The 25,684-nt window shown below is 46.1% G+C and overlaps 1 protein-coding gene and 1 long non-coding RNA gene across 4 annotated transcripts in view; one reads left to right on the top strand and one right to left on the bottom strand.

The window, feature by feature from the left end:
• GALNT7 (polypeptide N-acetylgalactosaminyltransferase 7) overlaps nucleotides 1-16,418 on the bottom strand; it is a 136,021-nt gene extending 119,603 nt beyond the window's left edge. For both annotated transcript variants that reach the window (XM_024996041.2, XM_024996040.2), the window contains exon 1: nucleotides 16,268-16,418. In XM_024996041.2, the coding sequence (XP_024851809.1) occupies nucleotides 16,268-16,393 (126 nt within the window). In that variant the 5' untranslated portion in view covers nucleotides 16,394-16,418. The remainder of the gene's footprint in view (nucleotides 1-16,267) is intronic.
• LOC112447765 (uncharacterized) overlaps nucleotides 15,544-25,684 on the top strand; it is a 31,961-nt gene continuing 21,820 nt past the window's right edge. For both annotated transcript variants that reach the window (XR_003035948.2, XR_003035947.2), the window contains exons 1-2: nucleotides 15,544-15,619; nucleotides 24,459-24,561. This is a non-coding gene — a long non-coding RNA (uncharacterized lncRNA). The remainder of the gene's footprint in view (nucleotides 15,620-24,458; nucleotides 24,562-25,684) is intronic.

Genomic DNA, 25,684 nt, shown 5'->3' with positions numbered 1-25,684 from the left:
CGAGTCATCATTATTATTTAGTTGCTCAGTCATGTCCGACTCTTTGGGCCCTCATACACTGTAGCCTGCCAGGCTCCTCTGTTCATGGGATTCTCCACACAAGAATACTGGAGTGGGTTGCCATTTCCTTCTCCAGGGGATCTTTCCTGACCCAGGGATGGAACCTGTGTCTCTTGAGTCTCCTGCATTGGCAGGTGGGTTCTTTACCACTGGTGCCACCTGGGAAGCCCTATGCAAGGACTAAACAGGCATAATTCTCATTTTTAAACATTCCTAGTATGGGGAACAATATCTGAGAAAAATCAGAAGTGGTGGAACTAAATCAGTAAAAAGAAGATTTAGTCTTTACAGCACAGAGACAACAGGACCAAGACCAGTAAAGTTAACGATGCATTTACTAAGCCTCATAATTAACCCCACAGTGGTGACTTCAAGTTCTTAACGCTCATTCACTAAGTGGAGGTTTAAAAGCTCAGACTGCTCAGCAACCACAGCTCAAAACTACGTGGACGGTGCCCGGTGAGAAAGAGCGGGAGACAGTGGGGTGCACGTCCAGCACAGACCAGAGGCTTGTCCAGCTGTGTTCGCCTTCCAATCACTTCTGTTTTTCTCCATCTAACTGTTGGCTTAGCCAGGATGCACCCAAAATTAGTTAAACAGCAACTTTTATAAAGCATCTAAAAACTCAGAATCATATTGATGCTTTTTATTTTTTGGTAAGGGACAGGTGGAAAAACAACTCTGCAAATATGATTATACACGATGATGTCAGATCTGTGATTCCCAGCACACTGGCATTTCTTTTTTCTTTCTAATATCCTCTTTCCCATAAATCACCTCCATGCTAAAATGACCAGATGTTAAAAGATTAGCTTACAGAACTATATCCTAGAAACAGTATATAAATTGAAATATTTCTACAGTAAAATTTTTAAAAAGGCAATCCACTAAGTAGTGCACGCATGGTCCACCCCTGTGCTGTGCTGTGCTCAGTCACTTCAGTCGTATCCAGCTATTTGTGACCCTATGGACTGAGCCCGCCAGCCACCTCAGTCCATGGGATTCTCCAGGCAAGAATACTGGAGTGGGTTGTCATGCCCTCCTCTAGGGGATCTTCCCCACCCAGGGATAGGATCCAGGTATCCTGAATTGCAGGCATATTCTTTACCATCTGAGCCACCGGGGAAGCCCTGGATTATTGCAAAAAACATGAAGCTGTTGAATCTCCTGACCTTAAATAGAGCTTGTCTCCTGCTTGCCTGTTTATGCGAAACATGTTCTTTTTTTGGGAGGGGAGGCAGATTTTTTCTTTAATTTTTCAAAATTTATTTTTAATTGAAGGATAACTGTTTTACAGTATTATGTTGGTTTCTTCCATACATCAACATGAATCAGCCACAGGTATACGTATGTCCCCTCCCTCTTGAACCTCTCACCCTTCTAGTTGTTACAGAGCCCTGGTTTGAGTTCCCTGAATCATACAGCAAATTCCCACCAGCTCTCTATTTCACACATGGTCATGTATGTTTCCCTTCTACACTCTCCATTTGTCCCACTCTCTCCTCTCCCCTCGTGTCCCTGCCACCCCTCACCCCGCCTCGTGCTGTGTCTACAAGTCTGTTCTCTATGGACAGACACATTCTGATTAGAAGACAGGAGCCAGGCCTTGCAGTTGCACCAGGAAATAAGCCTCCCCACAACACAGACGTGGCTTCCAGTACCTCCTGGTAACTCATCTCAGAGAGCAATTCTAAGCTGAGTATGTCTGGGCTTCAGGTCTCTTCTGCTTGTGCCAAATACCCAACACGTTTCAATCCCCTACACTGCCTGGGACAGGAAGTATTTACGAAGGCTTATAAATCATTCAGCTGTAGTCCCTGTATTCTGAGAACCTCAGGGAAGTCTCTTAGTGAGTAACTGCAATCATCCAAATCTTAAGGATGCTAGCTTCCCCCGCTACCCACCCCTGCAAAGTGAGCTTTCCCCATCTTTATTTCTGGGGCTCATTTTCCTTCACTCCAGCAGTCAGGCAGGCATCTAAGAGAGGGGTCAACACCCCCAGGAGTCCCCCATGTGCCCACCATCCAGTCTCTGGACACTGTACATTCTCCAGGTAGACAAATGGGATTCCAAGTGGTGGTGAGCAGATAGGAATGCAGGTTTCTGCTTCACCACAGACCAGTCAAAGCCTGCTGCTTTTGTTTGTTGTTTTAGGGTGTCAGTTGTCAAACAAAAGCAGCTATGAGGAGCAGCACTGGCCCCTAGATTTAAGAAATAAGTAAATCGAATACATATCTAAATGGAAGGCACTAGAAATAAATCCAGGACCAGACTTAATAAGGCATTGCACATTTTCTGATCTTTCTTTTTTTTTAATCCATAAAGACTCTGACAAGTGGACTCATGCCTCATCATCTGATGAGAGATGGTGGGCATGGAGGGAAGTGGATTGAAACCTTCACTTGCAGGGTGTTAACACACTAAAGCATCACAGTATGGTTTTCATTTTTTTTTTCAATAATGTTATCAAGTAATGTTGCATGTTCCACTTGGTAATTTTAATTTCATTTGACTTTCATCACTGCATATATGAGGCAGTTTTAAATGAAGCCCATGCCAACCGAGGAAAATCGGCAGTTCTTTGGCAGAAAGGAATCTCCTGCAAGAACACTGAATCTTTCATGTTACTTCTGTTTCTGGTCAATAGGTCACAAGAGGCAACAACTTCTTAGAGCATCTTGTCAAAAAGTGAGGCATGTAAGAGCTGTGGGGGGAGGCTGCACAGCAGTAACAGAATGAGCAGAAAGGTGTAGAAAAGGGTTGTCTCTAAATTTAGAAATGAAATTTAAATTTTTCATTAGCACCGACTCATCACGAGAGTTATGGGTGTAACTGTGAAGGCTCGGTTATCTTAATTAAAAAGAACTGGGTATTTTCAGAAAATGTGATCTCTGTGTGTTAGAAAATTCTGAGTAAGCCTGCTGGACTTATCATTCAGAGGCAACATGCTGGGTGCCCAAATGGCAGGCTGGGGTTTTCTAGCTACTCTGTGGTCAAGAAAACATAAGCCTGACATTTTTAACCTTGAAGGAATTATTCTCATATTCAGTACCCACTGGAACCCAGAAACACTGATCAACTTCTCCACAAATGTCTCATAACCAAAGAAGGAAATCTTCTGTCCAAGGGAGGAAAAACTAGTTGAGTAAATTTATTTTCACAAAGAAGTGAAAGACATAGTAGGAAAGGCATCATAATTCATTAGAAAATAAGAAGAGTGAACGTGAATATATTACCTCTGCTGTTACCTTAAGTTTGCTTTTCTATAATATTAAAAACCTATTCCTCAACGGTCACGACAACGTCCTTTCAGGTACTGTCTGCATTTTATCAGCCCTTTGAAGCCATAAATCACTACACAAGATATGTCTGCTTTCAGACACAAGTAGCTGGTATTTAAGCTAAAGAAGGAGATCCAAATCAGAATACAAGTTGCAAGCCACTCTATCTTTGGGAAGTGATTTTTTTTTTTTTGCCAACATAGAACAGAGACTTTAGCGTTGACTTTTTCTCTTCACGTTGTCAGTTAATCGAGCAGAGGTCGAGGATGATAACTGCGTCTAGGGAAACAGGCCTGCGCACTGCAAAACGGCGTACCAGGCTCTGCTGTGGCTTCTCCCATTCAGGCGCAGGTACGGCGGTACTCTTCCAGTGGCAGTGATTCATGGAAAAGAAAGTGAAGCCAGGTTCACTAAAGCCTTCCTCAGATTTCAAAGGGGACGATGAAGAGAGGATCTAAGAATACCCACGCGGAATACACATCCTCTGGCCCACTCTTTAGGCCATGCCAGCGCTTCTCAAGCTGAGAGGCAAGGAGGACCTGAGGAAAGCAGGGCCTTTGGGGCTCTACCATCCTTGCAAGTTTGAGGTTGCTTTTCAAAGTTTTCCAGGTTAACAACTGTGTTTATGTGCCCTCTACTTTATTTATTTCATCCAAAGTCTTTTTTATTTTATATTGGAGTATAGTTGATTAACAAGGTTATGTTAGTTTCAGGTATACAGCAAAGTGATTCAGTTATACACACACAAGTATCTATTCTTTTTCAAGTTCTTTTCCCATTTAGGCTATTACAGATTACTGAGCAGAGTTCCCTGTGCTATACTATAGGTCCTTGTTGGTTATCCATTTTAAATATAGCAGTGTGCACACGGAAGGAAAGCTATGACAAAGCTAGGCAGTGAATTAAAAAGCAGAGACATCATTTTGCCGACAAAGGTCCATATAGCCAAAGCTATGGTTTTTCCAGTGGTCATGTATGGATATGAGAGTTGGACCATAAAGAAGGCTCAGTCCCAAAGAACTGATGCTTTCAAACTCTGGTGCTAGAGAAGACTCTTGAGAGTCCCTTGGACAGTGAGGAGATCAAACCACTCAATCCTAAAGGAAATCAACCCTGAATATTAGTTGGAAGGACTGATGCTGAAGCTGAAGTTCCAATAATTTGGCTACCTGATGCCAAGAGCCGACTTACTGGTAAAGACCCTGATGCTGGGAAAGACTGAAGGCAAAAGGAGAAGACAGTAATAGGGGATAAGATGGTTAGATAGTATCACCAACTCGATGGACATTAGTTGATCAAACTCTGGGAGGTAGTGAAGGACAGTGGAGCCTGACAGGCTGCAGTCCATACTGTCATGAAGGGTCGGACACAGCTTAAGAGACTGAACAACAAGCGTGTACATGGCAATTCCAACCTCCCAGTCTATTACTCCTCCTCCCCAGATCCTTACATTTATTTTTTTTTAACTTTTTATTTTGTATTGGGGTATAGCTGATTAACAATGTTGTGACAGCTTCAGGTGAACAGTGAAGGAACTCAGTCGTACACACACATGCATCCATTCTCCCCCAAACTCCCCTCCCATCCAGGCTGCCACACTTACATTTATAGAAGTTATATGTGTCATGGTTTGGAGCTAAATGATAATTACGAAAAGAAGACTACCTCCATTTCATACTGAGAATGTACCAAGGTATTTGGAAGCCATTCTCTTTTATTAGCACAAATTTGGAATAGAGAATTTTAGAAAACTATTTGCTAAAAGTATTATTCTCTTGACCACCCACTAAGAGCTCCCTAGACTGTAAACAAATTTATTTTAATTGACCACCACAATGGAAACACTCTCCTGCAAACTTCTTTTATAAACACTGGATTTCGAATTCCTCAAGTCCATTATGAAGGGCAAGTTAATGAAATTGCATGCCTGTATTTCCCCATTCTACCAAGTCTTTGCTTAAGCACTAAAATCTAATTATATATTTTACATGATCAAAATTTCCAATCTTGACAGTGATCATTTAGCTTAAAAAACTAAACCCTCTACCATAGTAGAAAAATCTGCATATGTAGTGAGATTTCAGTCTTTTCTATTCCATTATCCTAAAAAAGCACTTTGTCATCATTTGTTCTGTACCATAAATGAGCTTATTTGCCAAAATATCAAATGGATTTTTAAATTCATTTTAAACACCCTGACAAGAGTTAGTAGATTTTTGAACATGGGGTTTTAAACACTTTCTTTTACAGAAAAGATGTAAAATCCTATGGATTGTCAAGGTAAAAACACTAAGACTTACATGGGACACCTTGCTATATTAGAGACTATGAAACAAATTGTCAGATTAAATTTTAAGAAGCATAATGATCAAATTGTCTATAAGCTATGGTAAAATACTAAATTTCGTGATGAAATACTGGGAAAAGTGGGTTGGATTTAAATTGTCCCAAGTAAGCAGAATTAAAACCTCTATCTAATAAGTCAAGAATTGCAGAAAATGTCTCATATAAGTTTTCAAATGGCTGTATAAAGTAGATCTTTGATTTTTCAGATACAAGAGCCATGACTAACCAACTCCAGTCCAATATAACCTATCACAGGGTAAATTTTTCTAGGCAAACATTTTCCATCACAAGCATATTTTTCTTAGCAGCAATAAGCAATCAAGCAAACAAAAATATCTTAATTAATTTAACCCCACTAGGTCCTTAAGTCATTTTTGAAATGTTTAGGCAAGTGACTAATGAGCCATAAATCTAAAATAGCAGTGGAATCTCCCTTCCAGTTTTCCATACCTGGACATCTTTACCCAGGTACCTTTGATATATTCTGGCAAAAATGAGGCTCGCATGACTCACTTAAGTGTAGGGATCATTTTGGTTTCTTCTGGGGGGATAAAGGAGCTATATTTTATAGAATAAGAGATACTAATAATATGTATATGAAATATTTGGGCCTCCCAGGTGGCTCAGTGGTCAAGAAACTGCCTGCCAATGCGGGAGACGTGGGTTTGATCCCTGGGTCAGGAAGATCCCCTGGAGAAGGGAGTGGCAACCCACTTCAATATTCTTGCCTAGAGAATCTCATGGACAAAGAAGCCTGGTGGGTTACAGTCCATAGGGTTGCACTGAGTCGTATTTAAAAAGACAAGAACTACAAATGCAAAAACCATGTGTAAGCTAGATAATCACTGAATGCGCAGTTTACTATTGAGCAGAGTAACATCCCTCCAAAGGACCAAATGTATTCTTAAACCCAGGGACCCAATAAAAGATTTAAAAAAAAGAGAGATTAGGTCATCTTTGCTATACTATTCTCATGCAGAACGGCTCCCAACAGTATGTGATTTAATTTTAATTCATCCAGTTTAAAATATTCTCGGTAATAACATATTCTGACTGCTTGGCCTGGAAGCCTCTTAGCAGGCTCGTTGGTATTGATATAATGCTGCAGCTAATTGTACCTTCTAGATTTGGGAGACTGGGCCGTTCTGCGGCAATTCTACAAACCTAATTAGATAATGCAAAGTTAATTTTTTCCTCAAGTTTCGGTGTAGCGGTTCTTACACTCAGTGAGCTGGAACAGGCCTCCCTACTGGTGCGTTTAAATGCTTCTCAGGAGCCACTCTTTAAAACTCTCCGAAGGCCAGGGAGCCCAGGAGGGAATTTATAATGGTGCAGAAATGAGAACGTTTCTCATTTTGAAATATTCAGGATCTTGGCAAATGAAGCAACTGCAAGTTAGTTCTCCCCTCTCCAGAAAAGACTGAAGGAAGCCTTGGGTAATTGCAGTTCAGCACGTCTTAGTGCTGCTTTAGGGATCACGGGACTGAACCAGAATTACACTGTAGAGCTCATTTCATAAAACTAGCACTACTGAAACTCTGAGCACACAGTTTTGTTATTGTTTCTTCCTTTGGTTACACATCAGCCAAATTAATGTATTATTAAAAACTAAAAATTGCCTAATAGCCTCAATATAAAATTCCTTTCCTTCCCAATTCCAAATATTAAAATGTTGTTCCAGCCACTGCTTTACAAGTTACTGGATTTCAGATTAAAAGACTGCTCCAAGTGTATTATCATCATATTTTAATATAATGTATATAGTATACACAACATATATGATCAAAATTACATGACTGTGGTTCAGCTTAACATACATGTACATATGTGTCTATGTCTACACATGGGTTGGGGCGGGGTAGGGGGCGGTGTGGAGAGGCACCTAATTAAGGCAGAAGAGAGATAACCCCACTTTCCAGGTGGCTCAGACAGTAAAGAACCTGCCTGCCAATGCAGGAGACACAGGTTCGATCCCTGGATCGGGAAGATCCCCAGGAGAAGGAAATGGCAACCCATTCCAGCAATGTGCCCTGGAGAACTCCATGGATAGTATTATTGCCTGGCAGGCTGCAGTCCTTGCGGTTACAAACAGTTGGACAGGACTCTGTGACAAAACAACCAACCTACCTCATTTGTGGGCAGGCCCTCTCTGGTAGTCACACTTTACTTCTCCAGTAAAACCTTCCTCTCTGATTTGATCTGTCGTTTTCCCCTGGGAAGGTGAGTGTTCCCTGCTTGAATGTTTCTCCTGAGCCGGTGTACCTGGGCATCCTGTTAACTGGATGCACCACAGGCCCTCCTCATCCCTGGGGCCAGCAATCGGTGCAGGCCCCAGGGGCTCTTGCATCCTTTGTTCTCCTTCTCAGCAGTTCTGGTCGAGAAACACTCTCCAGGTCATCCTACTTCTGTCTATAGCACTGATTCCCACTCTGGGCTCCGTGTAACCTGCAGACACCCCAACTCCACTGACCTGGAATCACTTTAGGCCCAAAACGCACAAATGTTTTATCTTCAGCTCCCAGCTCTACTCATCCTCTGGACCACAACTTTGCAGTCTTTACAGAGACTCATCTTCTAGACCAGACTTTCAAAAATCCAGTCCCTAGACTAGCAGCTTCACCTGGGAACTAGTTACCATCGCAAATTCTCTGCCCCACCCTGGACCTCCCGAATCAGAAAGTCTGGGCAGGAGGCCAGATGACCCGGGTTCTAACACACCCTATGGGCAATTCTGATGACTGTTCAAGGTTGAGGACTACCGCTTCAGACAGTTTGTTCCTTTGGAGGAACCAGCATCTGATCCCCACCACCTCGTCCAGCGAGCGCAGCTCCTGCTCCCACCAGCCACAATGGTAATTCTATAGTCATCACCTTCCTCCCCAAGCACTTGTTTTCCTGGCCCCCTCCTGTTTAAAGCTTGGCAGGAGCCACAGAGAGAGTTCTCTCCTCACTGAAATCCGGCCTCGGCATTGTTCCCAGATCACCCTGTGGAGCCAGCTCGGAACATTCACAGTATTCAGTGTTTCGGGCTCAGACTCTGTTTCTCTCTCCAGGTTCTCTTCCAGGCACCTGTCCCCAGGGTCTGCAGAGATCCTTTCTGCTTCTGCATGCCCATTCCCTATCCCCATGCACTTGACCTCCAACCCTCCCTCCCAGGGACCAGCTGTCTGACCACCCGCCAGTCCACCCCAGGCTGGATGCTGCTTCCCTGAGACCTGGGACCAGCAGCTACTGCAACCCTCCTTTCACCCTCTGCTACCGTTACTTGTGCATCTGGCCCACAAACTTGACAATCTAGGACCACGCGTAGCACGATGACCACATAATTCATCATCTGACCCGGAGCGTCCCTGAGGACACCTAGCATCCTATCAAGTGCTGCCCGCCCTCCAGACGGCTTGGCACCACCACGCGGGCCTTCTGTCTACTTCTCATGCATTCTGGCCTCTTCCACCCTCAGGGCGGCCCTGCCTGTCCCCTGGGCCAGCCAGGCTCTGCCCAGAGAGTTGCAGCCAGGCCTCAGCCACCATCACCCCTGCCTTCTCCTCCCCACCACTCAGCCTACACCACCTCACATGCTTCTGTCTGTCTGAAATGAACACTCCAGTATCTCTGTGGCCCCCTCCAGCACAGCCCACAGGAGCTCATCTGTGTTGTTAAAATCTGCAGGGGGTGGGGGGTTGGGGGGGAGTGAGAGGAGGGGAAAGGGTTAGAGGGCACAGCTGGTCAGGATGCCTGAGAATGACTGTGTACACAACCTTGGGCAGGGTTCATGGCTCTGTAACTCAGGGGCCTCCCTTCTACAGTGAGGATTACATGAGACTGCGCTAGAGGGTTATTACTACAATTAACATCACACAGGACTGACTGTGTTATCTGTTATCACCATGCATTTTACTGCTTTAGAGAATCACCAATGACCAGAGCACACGATGGTATTGAGGAGACAAGAGGGGTTTGAATCTTCCAATCAGGGAGTCAGAAGCAGAATGTCACCACACCCCAACTCTACCTTGGAGGCTTCCAAAACGCTGCTCTTCCTGCTCCACCAAAAACACCCCAACCCGGTTCCTTAGCCTCCCATTCAGCGCCTTCAGAATGTGGCCCAAACTTACTCTTTCAATCTTAGGTTCCACCACTTGTCATGAGTAAAACCAGCCTCCATTTGGTCTCACCAGATTCCTTGCATCCAGAACACTCTTCCTTGTGCGAACCCCACCCTGCTCCAGGTGGAGCCAAACACTGGGCTCTGGCCTCTGAGCACCCACCTTCTGCAGCTGTGGTGGGACCTTTGGGTGGGGGTGACACCCCACTGTGGGTGCAATAGGGGACGGAGCCTGTGTCTGGGACACCCCTACGTCTCCAGCGCCCAGCCGGGTGCCTCGGGGGTCCTCCAGTCACTATTTAGGGTAGATGGAAGGGTGGAGGTTGGGAGGTACGGTAAAAAGGCCTGATTCATGAATGAAAAGAAAACTGCTATTTTTATAGACAAATACCTTCTGTGTGGTCATTGGATCACGACCTGAGTAACATCTTTACTACGTCAAAAGCTTTCCACCTCCTCTACGGCACTGAGTCTCTGATGCCTGGAGCGATGCCTGGCGCTGAGTAAATGCTCGGTGGGTATGTGACACTTCTACTGAGAGAGTGACTGCCGTGCTTACAGCGCAAATACTCTCCCAGCTCTCACGTTGTTAATACACCTTCTACCCTTTCACCCTTCCCTCTTCCACCTTACAGAATCCAAATATAAAAGCATTCCTGAGATTCCCTGGTGGTCCTGTGGCTAAGCCTTTGAGCTCCCACTGCAGGGGACCAAGGTTCCATCCCTGGTCAGAGAACTAGATCCCACATACTGCAATTAAGACCTGACGCAACCAAAAAGAAAAAAAAGTCATTGCTTTCATAGCTTCAGCCTGTGTCCATTCTACCCTAGAGAAATTTCAAATTCTTGATTTCACTAGTTTTCTTCTTCTGTCAGATTGTGCATTCTTTCTTCAGGGATGAAAATCAGAATCCAAAATACGAACAAAGACAACAATTGAGATTGAAGCTGAATAATCACAACCAGGTTCCAATGTTGGAGAGCTGTTCAAATCTTGCTGACCAAGCTTCTTTTTTTTTTTTTTTTAATAACTCAAGTTGGAAATTACAAATAATGTTTACAAATGGCCCAAGCTCAGAACTCTGATGTTCATTAATGCATTATTTTCTCTCTCATCTCTAATTTACTATTAACTGATCTAATGTAGTGTTTACCAGAACCAAACTGAAGCCGGTACCTTATCTCCCTTTTCAAGCAGCTGGTCCCATCACGAAATAGTTTCCCAAATTCTGTTTCCACGCTTTCTTTACTAGTAATTGTGCACTCCCTGAACGGCTGTTCTGAGCCTTCTCCACCTGCTAAGGGAACATCCTGTGGCTGCTCCCAGAGTGAGGTGTCCTTACACAGACACCAGAGTAAGGAGGGGAAGGAAGCAAGGCCATGTGGGTGCTCGAGTCTTTTCTTCAACTAGGATGTGATCCCTTCAGAGCAGGGCTTTTCCTTGAGGCCATCTTGGTGCTCTCAGTGGGGTCTGGAGCAGAGGGTGGCGGTGTGTCCCAGAAATTAGAATTGTATTTTGGGTATTCATCCCTGAAGAATGAATGTACAATCCGACAGAGGAAGAAAAGTAATGAAATCAAGAATGTGAAATTTCTAGAGCTGAATGGACACAGCCTGAGGCTGTGAGAGGAATGCTTTTATAGTCAGGGTCTGTATAGTGGAAGAGGGACGGTGAGGAAGTAGAATGTGTATTAATAGCATGGACAGAGTTCTGTGAGAACTGGGAGAGTATCTGCACTATACTCATGGCAGTCACTCCCTCAACAGATGTGTCAAATACCCATGGAGTGTTTGCTAAGCCCAACCACTGCTCTAACAGGACTGATGTCTGACCTTCCACCACCGGATGGAAAATACTTCCACAGAATTGACAGGCACAGAAATTCTTAGGGATGTCTGCATTTTCAGGGCGCCCAGCCCTGCAGGGGAGAGACGTGGATGAAGGCTGCAGCACCGTGGAAGGGGAGGGAGAAATTCCACGAGCAGGAAACGTGACTCCTGCCTCTCAAAGACTCAGTGCTTCACAGGCACCTTTAAGAAATGCGACAGCTTCAGAGTCTCAACCCAGGAGAACGCATGTACGCAAAACTGCATTAATTTCAGGAAGCCCGTAGAACCCAAATTTCTTAGACTTGGTAACATGGGAGGTTTTCATTGCAAGAGTGGGAGAGGACAGCAAAACAGAGAACGACAGTGACAACACAGTGAGACAACAGTGACCTCTTCTGACGCTACACTTCTGCTAAGTGACAGCTCCACCCCTAATAAATGAGCTTTTGTTTGAAATAAAATATCATGGTCAAGGCGGAGAAGGCAATGGCACCCCACTCCACTACTTCTGCCTGGAGAATCCCATGGACGGAGCAGCCTGGTAGGCTGCAGTCCATGAGGTCGCTAGAGTCAGACACGACAGAGTGACTTCACTTTCACTTTTCACTTTCATGCATTGGAGAAGGAAATGGCAACCTACTCCAGTGTTCTTGCCTGGAGAATCCCAGGGACGGGGGAAGCCTGGTGGGCTGCCGTCTCTGTGGTCGCACAGAGTCGGACACGACTGAAGTGACTTAGCAGCAGCAGCATCATGGTCAAGGGCAGAATTTTTCTGGTTGAAACTGATCACAGCTGAGATAAAAGGCTTTGCTAGGGTAGAACCTGACCAACTGGGTAGTCAATTCAGTCACAGCCTCATTAACCAAGGCTCCTTTCCACTGGTCTCAGCTTATCACATAAAACCTCTCCATCTAGCAACAGTTCTTGAATGAGTCCTACTCTGCACGCCCTGAACCTAAATGGCATTAACAGTTTGACTTAAGCAACATTGGTACATACTGAGAACCACCAGTTCACATGCAGCTTCTCACCAGCACTGAATTTGTTATAGGAGAAGCACAGATCTTTCAACATCTCCATTTTAGACCTTTATTTTTGGAGGCTAATGATTCAATGTTAAACACTCAGGGCTGGAACCTTGGAGAAATGGTCTAGGAGATACTGTAATTTATTTAATTAAAGGAACTGTCTACACTTTGGAAGTGCTAAACAGATGGTTGTAGTACAAGCTGACCTTAAAATATTCTGAGAACAAAGCCTAAAAAGATAAGCCTTCACATTAAAACTGCAAAATGTAACATTGGAATGTACAGATTTCGGTCTTCAGAACCTTCCATGTAATAAACAACCTGTCACTTTGCTATCACTTATTGGGTGCCTCTGGTCACCTTCCTTCTCCTTCACTCCCATGTGCAAACACCTAGTCCTGGTGCCTCTGCATCTCCATTGAATCGCTCTTGAATTAACTGACTTTTCTCCCCTTCCCCTGTCACTCTGCCAATTCCATCAACATCACATCCCACCCGGGCTATTATAACCTCCAACAGGAATTCCCATCTGCTCCTGCTCTAAACCAATACCACCAGAGTGATCTCTTCAAAGCACAAATCTGATCGTGTCTCTCCTCTATATAAAAATCCTTCCACGAGCTTCGTCTTTGGAGTTGATGGCTGCTCTAAAGACCTGATCCCTGGCCTGGTCTCCTGGCACCCTCACTCTTCATGTCCTAATGGTTGTTGTTCAGTCGCTCAGTCACGCCTGACTCTCTGTGACCCCATGAACTGCAGCACTTCATGCTTCTCTGTCCTTCACTATCTTCTGGAATTTGCTCAAATTGCTCTCCATTGAGTTGGTGATGCCTCCAACCATCTCATCCTGTTGCCCACCTCTCCTGCCCTCAATCTTTCCCATCATCAGTGTCTTTTCCAATGAGTCGGCTCTCTGCATCAGGTGGCCAAAGTAATGTTCTAACTCCACTGGTCTTATTCTGCCTCCTTAGATCACCATGCTACCTCCTACCTCAGAACCTTTGCACATACTCCTCCCTCTCAGGCCTGCCCCCCACCCACTCCCAGATCAACAGTGACTCTTCTTCAGATCCTCAGACTCTAACTCAAGGGCCATTTCTTCAGATAAGGCTTTCATGCCCAAGCACCACCATTTGTTACCCGCTGTGGGGTTTTTTTTTCCACAGCATGTGGCACAGTTATTATTTATAGGCCTATGAAGTCTTGATTGATGTGATTTTTGACCCAGTAGCCTACATGATTCAAAAGGTTAGGGAAAAGGAGTATTTCCCTATCAAGTAGCACCAGGACGTAGGAGGTACTCAAAAAAGTTTGTTGAATAAATGAAAACGTATCCAACAGAGTATGATTTGAATGGTAAGATCACGTTTCACATCATTCACATCAGAGAAACAGCAAGAGGCCCAGAGATGAGAAAGTGACAAGAAATGTGTTTCTGTTGTCTTGACCATAGGTGACCTGTTTTGCTGATTAGATCTAAAGGAGGAAGTAGTCCAGAGGAAAAAGCACCCGGCTGCAGAAGACTTTTGTGCCTGGAACACTGAAAGATTAAGGCAGGAAGCTACATGTGGTGAACCCACCAGGACCAGCTTGCTAGAGTAGAGGCAGAATTTGTATTTGGTAAATGGGATTATTCCAGACTATCTCAGGTCATTTATCAGAATCCAGAAAGCCCTATAAATGGACCAGCATTAAGGAGAGGCAGATGTTTCACCATGGGTGGAGTATGTGTAATCATAAAGTAAAAGACCAGAAGGGGGAAGGGAAACTCAGGAGTCTTCCCTAAGTGAGATGTCCTTGGGCAGCTGCATCTCAGAAGCTCTTGGTTAGTTTTGAGCAGTAGTACCTTATTTGCACTCTTATGACTTATCCGTTATATCTTCAACTGCTTAGTTAACATATACCTGCAAACTTAATAAAGACATTTGGCTCTCCAGATACATAAAGCAATCTTCTTAATGTTAATTGTTTGAAAGTCTTACAAACCTAGTTTTGGCAAAGCTAGTTTCTGTCTTTGGCAAATGACAGAAATTATACTGGATCCACCGACAAGCTATATTCAATAAGCTGGACCAAAAATTAAGTTATAACCACCTCCTATAGCTATTAAATGAGCTCGAGGCCCAGTCCCTGTATTAGCAGTAATAAAAATATTTCAGTATTTCAGGACCTTGGGGCTGACACTCCATCACCCCTTTGTAAGATTTTGTCATCTGAATTACAGGACATTCTGAATATGGCTAATTCTGTCACTCTTTCCTCAGTTTCTCGCCCAGGAAATGGCGTTTAAACGTCTCCAGCTCTGTTAAAGGCCATTTGTGATCACAAAATACTTTCAAACAACTGCAGTATTCGGTAGTCCTTGGTAAGTCATTTTGAAAGCAAAATCATAAAGAGGTCACCATCACTCCACGAAAGTTGAAGGGCTTAAAACGACAAACACATTCAAAAGGAAAACTGGGTACTTTTTATTATCCTTAATTTAAATGACTTCAAGGGAAATCCCCCACCCCTCCAAGACGTTACCGAGATCCCAGTGCCATTAAGTCTTCCAATAGACGCTACAACTTTAGAGTACATCTCAAGAGTAAATCTAACCCCAACACAGGGGCAGGAGCTGATAAGGAAATCTCTTCCTACGATTCTTAGGGTTGAAAGGATGCCTGCTCACTCAACTTCCACACGCTAACTTTTCAGAAGGAAAGTTAATAAAGGGGACCCCTTGGATGCAATGCAGATGCTGTTTGCAGAAGGCGCTGGAAGCGGCACGTCTCCCACCCCACCCCACTCTCGGCCCCTCGCCCCGCCCCGCCCCGCCGCGGCCTGGTCGCCCCCTGCCCCCGGGAAGGAGGGGCGCGGCCGCAACGGGGGGCGCGGCCGCGTCAGCGGTCACCTACGTCCCGGGGCGCCGATGGAGCCGACGGGGAACGTCGGGCGGCGGACAGCGCGTCCGCAGCCCCTCGGCTCAAGTTAGTTTGGGCGCTCGGCCGGAGCCTGGGGAGGGGCGGGGAAAGGGGTGTTCCGGCCCGACGGGGCGGCCGGGAGAGGGGCTGCGGGACTGGGGGGCCCGGGGGTGGGCGAGGGAGGCAGGTCCTGGGCGAGGCCTCGGCCGCTCCTCGCCGGTCTCGGCGCCGGAGCCTAGGGGGCGGCGCTCTTCTCAGGGCCGGGGGCGGGGCCGCGCGCTCCCATCCCGGCGGACGGTGGGGGCGCCGAGGGCCGAGCAGCCGGGGGGCGCCCGAGACGCGCGGGGGCGGCGGCTGCCGGACCCCGGGGCCTGGTCCGCACCGGGCGGTGGCGGCGGCCGCGGCCCCCTCGCCTCCGTCAGGCCTGCACGCGCCACAGGCCGCAGCCCGGACCAGCCCCGCGTCCCCGGCCGCCGCCGCGGCGGTCCCGGCCCGGCCCTCCTCCGCTCCCGCCCGCGGTCCCCGCGCGGAGGGCGGCCGCCGAGCCTCCGCCGCAGCGTGGGGCGGGGAGGCGGGGGCCGGGCTCAGGGGCCCCCCACCCGCCGCGCCACCTGCGGAGCCCGTGCGCGACCCACCGCCCCCGCTCCCGCCAAGCGCGCGAACAAAACAAGTTGCAGGTCGCCGTCGCCGGAGGGGGGCGGGCGGGTCACTCACCCTCATCCTGCTCAGCGAGCTCGGCTCGTCCGGCCGCGGGGACAGGGAGGACCAGAGGACCACCAGCCCCAGGAAGCTGCCCACCACCAGCAAACTGCGTAAGAGGAGCCCGATCTTCAGCCTCATCTTCCTCCGGCGGCGAGAGGCGCACAGCCCGGCGCAGCCGCCGCCGCCACCGCTCTCCCCTCCCCTCCCCTCCCCTCCCTCCTTCCCCCTCCGCGCTCGCCGCCTCCGCCCGCCCCCGCCGCCCGGCGGCCGCCCTCCCCGCCGCCGATCCGGAACTCCCCTCGCCGGACGGGCCGCCCCTCCCCGCCCTCCCTCCCCGCCGCCGGGTCCGCAGTCCCTGCTCCGCCGCTGTCCGCTCGACCCCTCCAGGTCCTCCTACCTCGCGGCTGACTAACTTACACTCTTCCCCAGGGCTGTCCTCAGCCTCGGCCCCAACCGCTCAGCACTTGAATGCTGCCCGTTTCTCCCAACTTTTATTGTCCATTGAGGCTGTAACTCCGGCCCTAACGCCTGTCCCCCCCTGCCCCGCGTTCCCCCAGCCCCCGCCGCGGGGCCGGCAGGAAGGGAACCAGGAAGTCGGGGCTGCAGCTGCTGCTGCAGCTCCACGTGGCTGATTTATCGCCGGGAGGATTTTTTTTTTTTCTTATTGATCGTTCTCGCTTCTTCACACGGCTCCTTAAGGAGGTGGATTTGTAACCGCCAGGCCCGGTGTGATGTGCAAATATCACCGGACCGCAGAAGCTCTCTTGGAAAGCAGACGTGTCGTACGTCGTCGCCCTGCCTGGAGCTAATTAGAAGAAAGCCAACCTGGTGCTAAATCAGCAATATCTTGTTCAAGGGCTCAGTTTTATATATCCCCAGGACCGAGGATTTGGGGGAAGGAGGGCTTAAAAACAATACTTCACCCTCATCGCCTCCTAATTCAGTCCCCATTTTTGCCACTCATGGAGGTTCCTTGATTTGTGTTTTTTAAAAGCCTTTCTGCCTGAAACTTACATTACCCAGGAAGGGATATTGACAAATGTTTACTCATATGCCCCACCCAGAGGAAATAATTTTTGTGCCCCTGTCTTCCAATAAAGATGTCTGTCACCTCACCGCACTGCCGAGTGCACATGATTATGTTATCCATGTGAGATAGCCTAATTGCCTAATGCAAGCTGAACAGTTTGTTTGATATCTTATCCTAAGTTTGGGAAAGGTAAAGATGGATCCTTCTTCCTGTTAGTACAATTGTCTCTTACCTGCAGGTACTTTAAAACAAGTATTTTTAAAACAAGGTTGTTTAAATCTCTAGAATGACATAGAGAATTTGAATCATCAGGCTAGATAAAGAATTTGACCAGACCAACTCCATATGCTTCATGACTTGGGTTATAGTACCTAGTACATTGAGGAATTCCATAGATGCCCTCATGTCAGAATTTCCACACAACGTTTGCACTGAACAACAGCGGGAAATGTAGAATGGATGACAATATGGTCAGGTCTGTTCTTGGCTGGATAATTGTGCACAGTAATGCATGTCAGCCCAGTACATATAGCACCTGGAGTCCTGGCAAGGCTTGAATACAAATCACTGTCTGACTCAGCATTTTTATCAACTGCTTAAATCAAAATCAGTTGTTTTTCCTATACGACAAGGGAGACTTTGCTGAAGACCTTTTTTTTTCCTTTTTTTTTAAATGAAAAACACCTGAAATATTTAATTGATAAAAGTATTAGTCATCTGGGTCATGGAGAAAGTTACTGCCCACTCCTGGGTCAATTCAGGTTTGTGTGGGGATCTAAGCATTATCTGTACCCAGGTGACTCTGACCCAGCTGATCTGTGCTCCTCCTTCGGAGAAACAGTGAAAGGAAGGCGTGCTTGGGGAAATTTTTATTTAGATGAGAGGTCCTCAACCTCTGGAATCTAATGCCTGATGATCTGAGGCAGAGCTGATGTAATAATAATAGAATGCACAATAAACGTAATGCATTTTCAGTTCCGTTCAGTTGCTCAGTCGTGTCCGACTCTTCTCGACCCCACGAACTGCAGCACACCAGGCCTCCCTGTCCATCACCAACTCCCGGAGTTCACCCAGACTCACGTCCATCGAGTCGGTGATGCCATCCAGCCATCTCATCCTCTGTCGTCCCCTTCTCCTCCTGTCCCCAATCCCTCCCAGCATCAGGGTCTTTTCCAATGAGTCAACTCTTCGCATGAGGTGGCCAAAGTACTGGAGTTTCAGCTTTAGCATCATTCCTTCCAAAGAACACTCAGGGCTGATCTCCTTCAGAATGGACTGGTTGCATCTCCTTGCAGTCCAAGGGACTCTCAAGAGTCTTCTCCAACACCACAGTTCAAAGGCATCAATTCTTCGACGCTCAGCTTTCTTCACAGTCCAACTCTCACATCCATGCATGAGTACTGGACAAACCATAGCCTTGACTAGACAGAACTTTGATGGCAAAGTAATGTCTCTGCTTTTTAATATGCTATCTAGGTTGGATCATTCCCAAATCATCCCTCTCCCCACCCCAGTCCGTGGAAAAATTGTCTTCTACAAAATCAGTCCCTGGCGCCCAAAAGATTGGAGACCGATGACTTAGATAACTGGAAAGCTGGAAGAGGATGATTTCTAGACCTCACTTGGGCTATTTACAAATGAGGAGGATTCCTCCACAAAACTGCCTTCCCTAGACAGAGTCTGGGCTTGGCGGAGGTGACCTTCAAGGGGTCTTAACTCCAGTCACAGGAGGGAATAAGTGCATTTGAAACCAGCAGCCAAGGTCCACCAGTTGTAACAAAACCTTTCATCTGTCCTCTCCTTTTCACAGTCAGAGGACGCGGTTTTTTATTATTAGGAAAATAGGAATGTGTATTTGTACTGTTACGAGCACAGACAGGCAGGTGTGCACACTGAAAGTGGTCCTTATCACTTGCTAAGGTGAACAGAAGGAGTTTGGGGCAGAAATGGTATTCAGAGAAGACCCTGTCATCCCCTGTATGTTTTGCACAGAGAACTTAAAATATGTGTGAAAGGACACAAAATTAGAAGTTGACCAGTGGGTGTGTAGCTGTAAAAGCCCACAGTTCCTCTGAGCCCTAACTATGTTTAAAAGAAACTCTAAGTATAAAATACATGCCTATTGGCAACATTTGCAGCCAGGCTGCCTCAGCAGAATTGACACAGCTCTGCTTAGAAAATGAGCTGTGTGTCCACAGCTTAGGTCAGGGTCAGTTACCCTCTCTGAACCTAGGGCTCTTATCTGCCCAATAGTGATTGCAGTACCACATGGTCAAAAGGAGTAATGGAGGTCAAGTACATATGCAAATATAAGTTCAGATAGAGGAATGAGGCTAGTCCCAGTGTGTGAGGGTATAATTCTTTTTTTTTTTTTTTTTTTTAATGAATACTGTTGCAATTGTTTTTTAGTCAGTCAGTCATTTCCAACTCTTTAATCCTACAGACTGTAGCCTGCTAGGCTCCTCTGTCCATGGGATTCTCCAGGCTAGAGTGGTTTGCCAGTTCCTTCTCCAGGGGATCTTCCCAATCCAGGGATCCAGCCGAGGCTCCTGCATTGCAGGCAGTTTCTTTACCAGTGAGCCACCAGGGAAGCCCAAAGTTATCTCTTACTGCATAGCAAATTACCTTCAAATTTGGGGTTTTAAAACAACAAACTCTGACTGTTTCACACAGTTCTGAGTCAGGAGTCCAGACTGACTCTGAGACCCTCCTCCCAGCTAGGTGGTCCTGGCTCAGGGTCTCTCCTGAGGTTGTTGCCAGGCTGTCAGCTGGGGCTGCAGTCATGGCTTAGCTCTGCCTGGAGAAATCTGCCTCCAAGTTCACCCGCAAGGCCTAAAGGCAGGGCTCCCTGGCTACTGTGGGACACGTCTCACGAGGCTGCTCAAGACAAGGCATCAGACTTCCTCCAGAGGGAATAATAGGGATGGAAAGAGGGAGAGAAAGAGACAGAAGACTCCAGAAGCTGCAGTCTGGTGCATTGTGGAAAGGCCACGGAAAGGTGTGAATAATAGGAGGCCAGGGGCTTCGGAGGCTTAAAAACAGCATTGGAAATCAACATACTCCTTTTTTTCTCTTACCATTCATAGTAATTCAGTTACCATTTTGCTATGCTGAAGTCTTTCAAAAAGAATCCATATCTTAAATAATTGCTCATTTCTGATTATCTTGCAAGGAAATACTCTGTATACTCTGTGTAGTCTTCACTTCTTCTAAAATGAAGGTGTTGGACCAAAGAATCTTGAACACCCCTTCCAGTTCTGAAATTCTGAAGTTGACCTGTGACATTAATAGATGGTTGAGACTTTTAAATTTCTATTCTTATGTGGAATACAACCAAGTCAAATACTGCCTCTATACTCCCCCCCGCCCCCGCCCCCGGCATGGAATACTGTTTCTGTAATAAGCTTAAAAAGATGGGTAATTCCTGAGTTGTGCTCATCTGGAATAAAGACTATTGTCACTGGGCTTCCATTTGATGAGGTTAATGGTCTCCTACAGTGTTGTGAAGGCAGAAATGCTTATTTAAAAGCACTTTTAGATTGAATGCCATAGAATACCGCCTCTCGGGGAGCCGGGGCTGTTTTCAGACTCCACGAATCAGAAGGACTCTTTTGACTTGACCGTTTATTTAAGTGGTAAATGAAACACATTCTGTCTCCTAACACTCTTGTTTGGAACCCCTTCAGCAGCTTCTCCTTTTGCTCTCAGAATTAAGCCCAAACCTCTCAATTTACTCCAAAGACCATAGCAAGGCCGCCTCTGCTACATCCACAATCAAGTTCTCTCTTTTTTTTTTTTTTCTGGGATCATAATGATAACGCAGTTATTCCCTTACTCAGAACACTCTCTTGGTTTCAAAACCAACTATCTCCCACCAAACTCCCAAGCATCCTTCAGAATCAGTTTATACATCCGTTCTTCCAGAATATTCCAATTCTCTTTAGACTCCAGCCCTTGCCCCATGCTCTCCAAGCCCCCGTCCGCATTTGCTCGTGGCATGTAGGGCTGAGCCTTGACATTGCTTACCCAGTGGTCTGTCACCCCCATCAGGCCATTCATCTGGCGTTGTCTTCCCGGGTACGTGCAGTGCCTGACACACAGGGCCTGTGCTGGGAGCCAGGGAGTGAAAGCAAATTCACACATGCTTCGTTTCACAAGTTCACTCTACGTTTTAAGCAAATTTGGAATCGTTGTGTGATAGAAGATATGCTGCATTTATGTACGGGAGTAGAAAATATCCTTGTTAGAAAGTAACTGAAGAAAAGGTGAACTTTCCAGGCATCAGCAAGATGCAGTATGACATGCGTGCATGCTAAGTCCCTTCAGTTGTTTCCAACTCTTTGCAATCCCATGTTGCATGTTGCCTGCCAGGCTCTCCATGCCATGGGATTCTCCAGGCAAGAATACAGGTTGCCATGCCTTTCTCTAGGGGCTCTTCCCTACTCAGGGATCAAACGTAAGTCTCTTGCATCTCCATTGGCAGGTGGGTTCTTTACCACTAGCACCATCTGGGAATCCCTGCACTATGACATAATTGGGAAGTAAAAGATTTGGAATTAGCAGTTATCTACTCCCTCTCCAGCCTCTAATTGTCAGATCTTTCAAGGTAATCTCTCTGCAGTCTATACCTCAGTTTCTTTATTTGTGTGCAATTTGTATGCATGGACAGTGAGGAGATCAAACCAGTCAATCCTAAAGGAAGTCAATCCTGAGTATTCATTGGAATGATTCTTGCTGAAGCCTAAATTCCAATACTGTGACCACCTGATACAAAGATTCCACTCATTGGAAAAGACCCTGATGCTGGGAAAGATTGAAGGCAAAAGGTAAAGGGGCTGGCAGAGAATGAGATGGTTAGATAGCATCACCGACTCAATGGACATATATTTGAGCAAATTCTGGGAGACAGTGGAGTACATGGGAGCCTGGCATACTGCAGTCCGTGGGGTCACAAAGAGTCAGAACAACTTAGCAACTGAACAACAGCAGCTGCCCTGAAATGTCTAAAAAGGCTTCTAGGCACAGTCCATTATTAAAAATAATACAATCATTTTTATAACTAATGAAAAATATAAAAAAAAAGAAAAGAAAAAAAAATATATCAGGTACTTCTGTCACTAAAAAATAAAAAAGTCTTAGAAACTACAGCTACATGCTGCCCCCCGCTTCATCTCAGCTATGAAGTTCTTTACTTGTTTTCCCTAACCTTTATGAGTTTCAGTGTGTTTATACAACTTAATGTGTGTAGAGGTGGGAGTGCTTTTTCTCCCCCGTGCTTTAATCATTTTGAATTAGAAGATCTTAAAAGATCTTCACCTTTTCGCCTTTTAAGATCTAAGTGTTTTGTGAAAGTATTTTAGAGGTAGGTGACTGCACCCTTATGTAGGGTCAGGGGAAAGAGGGTTCACTGTTCTACATTTTTATCTGACCACAAGGAGTGCTGTAATTCCTAGATAATAAGTGGAAACTACTTGTGTGCTCAACAGTTGGGAAGTTTATACGCACAAACTGTTGTACTACCTTGACAAATTTCAGTGTTGAAGACTTTTTCCATGTCATTTAACCACACTCTGCCGAGAACTTCAATCTTTCTTCCGTGAATTTCATACCTTAATTTCATGAAATTTTAATACTTGAAGGGAAATTAGAAATGTGACTAGACAAGTCTCTTACTTTATGTATGACAGGTGGGTTCTCTGTGCCTCTTACTGACAGAGTTTCTTTCTGCTCCACCTCTGTTGTGTCACAGTCATGGTTTGACAAATTAGCAGTACAGTCGTCCATCCGTATCTGAGGGAGTGGTTTCAGGACCCCTGGGACCAAAATCCAAAGATGCTCGAGTCCCTTATGTGAAATGGTGTATATTTGCATAAAACCTCTACACGTGCATATATAGTCCTATCTAACTCTTTGCGACCCCGTAAACTGTAGCCTGCCAGGCTCCTCCATCCATGGGATTTCCCAGTCAAGAATACTGCAATGGGTTGCCATTTCTTCCTCCAAGGGATTTTCCTGACACAGGGATGGAACCTAGGTCTCCTGCATCTCTTGCCTTGGTAGGCAGATTCTCTACCACTGAGCCACCTGGGAAGCCCAACCTTGCACATCTTCCTTTATTTTTTAAATCATCTCTGCTGCTGCTGCTGCTAAGTCACTTCAGTCGTGTCCGACTCTGTGTGACCCCATAGACGGCAGCCCACCTGGCTCCCCCGTCCCTGGGATTCTCCAGGCAAGAACATTGGAGTGGGTTGCCATTTCCTTCTCCAATGCATGAAAAGTGAAAAGTGAAAGTGAAGTCACTCAGTCGTGTCCAACTCTTAGCGACCCCATGGACTGCAGCCTACCAGGCTCCTCTGCCCATGGGATTTTCCAGGCAAGAGTACTGGAGTGGGGTGCCATTGCCTTCTCTAGATTGCTTGTAATACCTAATGCAGTGTAAATGCTATGTAAATAATTGTAAATACATTGTAAATGTTATTTAAACAGATCCCATTAACTAGACAAATTCAAGTTTTGCTTTTGAGAAACTTCTGGAATTTTTCTCCTGAATATTTTCAGAACGCAGAGCCAACGGCCAGCCATTTTACCAAGACAGATCCTGGTTTGTCCTGAAGGTATCAGGTCTCCATATTAATGAACTGAGATTCTGGGCGATGCAGTTCACCTAATCTCTCTGGCCATGCCACAGTGGGTGTAGCTGGATAAACAGGGTCTCTGCAGAGACGTGAAGAGGTATGGACCAGGAGAAAGACACCCAGGACGAAGGGGGACATTCTCCTGCTCGTCCAACCTGCAGCCCCAAAGGCACTTAATGGGAACAACAAAGAAGCGATTTGCACCCTCTTCTGAATGGTTTTGATTAGTTACAATAAGATTGGTCTGTTTTTAGTAATGGACTATGCTTAGAAGCCATTTCATACACTGCAGAGGAGATAAGCAAAGTTGCATACAAATGAAATTGAGGTGGAGGCTCAGTATACGCAGAGTGGCACCCTCAATGATCCAGGAATTAGAGGCTGGATTGAGTGTTGGTATGTTTGCGTGCGTGCGCACTTAGTTGCTCACTCCTGTCTGACTCTTTGTGACCCCATGGACTGTAGCCCACCAGGGTCCTCTGTCTTATGGGATTTTCCAGGTAAGGATACTGGAGTGACTTGTCATTTCCTTCTTCAGGGGATCTTCCTGACCCAGGGATTGAACCCACATCTCCTGCATTGGCATACGGACTCTTTACCACTGAGTCACCAGGAAAGCCTGGATTGAGAGAAGATATCTGGTAATTATAAGCCTTATGTTTTCCAATGATGTCATTCCCCACCTTGCTGATGCCTGGAAATATTATCCTTTCAATTATTCTCTAACAACAATGAACAGGAGATTTTCTCTTTACTTAAAAGTGTGTCTCTATGTTAATGACTACTTGAACAGCCACCCTGGGAAATGTGGGCCAAGAGCGCTGATCTTCACAACAACTCAAAATACTGTCATTTAGAACTTTGGTTGTATAATTTTTCACTTGTGGGGATACATGGCATACATGGGTGTTATTGTGGTGAAAGTGAAGTGAAAGTGTTAGTTGCTCAGTCGTATCCTACTCTTTGCGATTCCATGAACTATAGCTTGCCAGGCTCCTCTGTCCATGGGATTCTCCAGGCAAGAATACTGGAGTGAGTGGGTTGCCACTCCCTTTTCCAAGGGATCTTCCCGACCCAGGGATTGAACCTGGGTTTCCCTCATTTCGGGTAGAATCTTTACCATCCTGAGCCACTAGGCCTGTATGTAAACTGAGAGTGAAGTGTGGCATTCTTGTAGTTACTGATCAGGAACAATGCTAAATAGATCGTTTTGCAGGAAAAAAATACTGTCTTTTAGATCAGTTTGGTTCAGTCCCTCGTTCGTGTCCCAACTCTTTCCGACCCCATGGACTGCAGCACAGCCAGGCTTCCCTGCCCATCATCAACTCCTGGAGCCTATTCAAACTCATGTCCATCATGTCAGTGATGCCATCCAAACATTTCATCCACCGTCTTCTCCTCCCACCTTCAGTCTTTTCCAGCATCAAGGTCTTTTCCAATGACTCTGTTCTTCGCATCAGGTGGCTAAAGTATTGGAGTTTCAGCTTCAGCATCAGTCTTTCCAATGAATATTCAGGACTGATTTCCCTTAGGATTGACTGGTTGGATCTCCTTGCAGTCCAAGGGACTCTCAAGAGTCTTCTCCAACACCACAGTTCAAAAGCATCAATTCTTTATAAAGAAAGCACTCAGCTTTCTTTATAGTCCAGCTCTCACATCCATACATAACTGCTGGAAAAACCATAGCTTTGACTAGACAGACCTTTGTTGGCAAAGTAATGTCTCTGATTTTTAATATGCTGTCTAGATTACTCAAAGCTTTTC

This window comes from Bos taurus, chromosome 8, assembly GCF_002263795.3.
Source record: "Bos taurus isolate L1 Dominette 01449 registration number 42190680 breed Hereford chromosome 8, ARS-UCD2.0, whole genome shotgun sequence".
NCBI classification, from domain to species: Eukaryota; Metazoa; Chordata; class Mammalia; order Artiodactyla; family Bovidae; genus Bos; species Bos taurus.
This window is presented reverse-complemented; position numbering and strand designations above follow the sequence as displayed.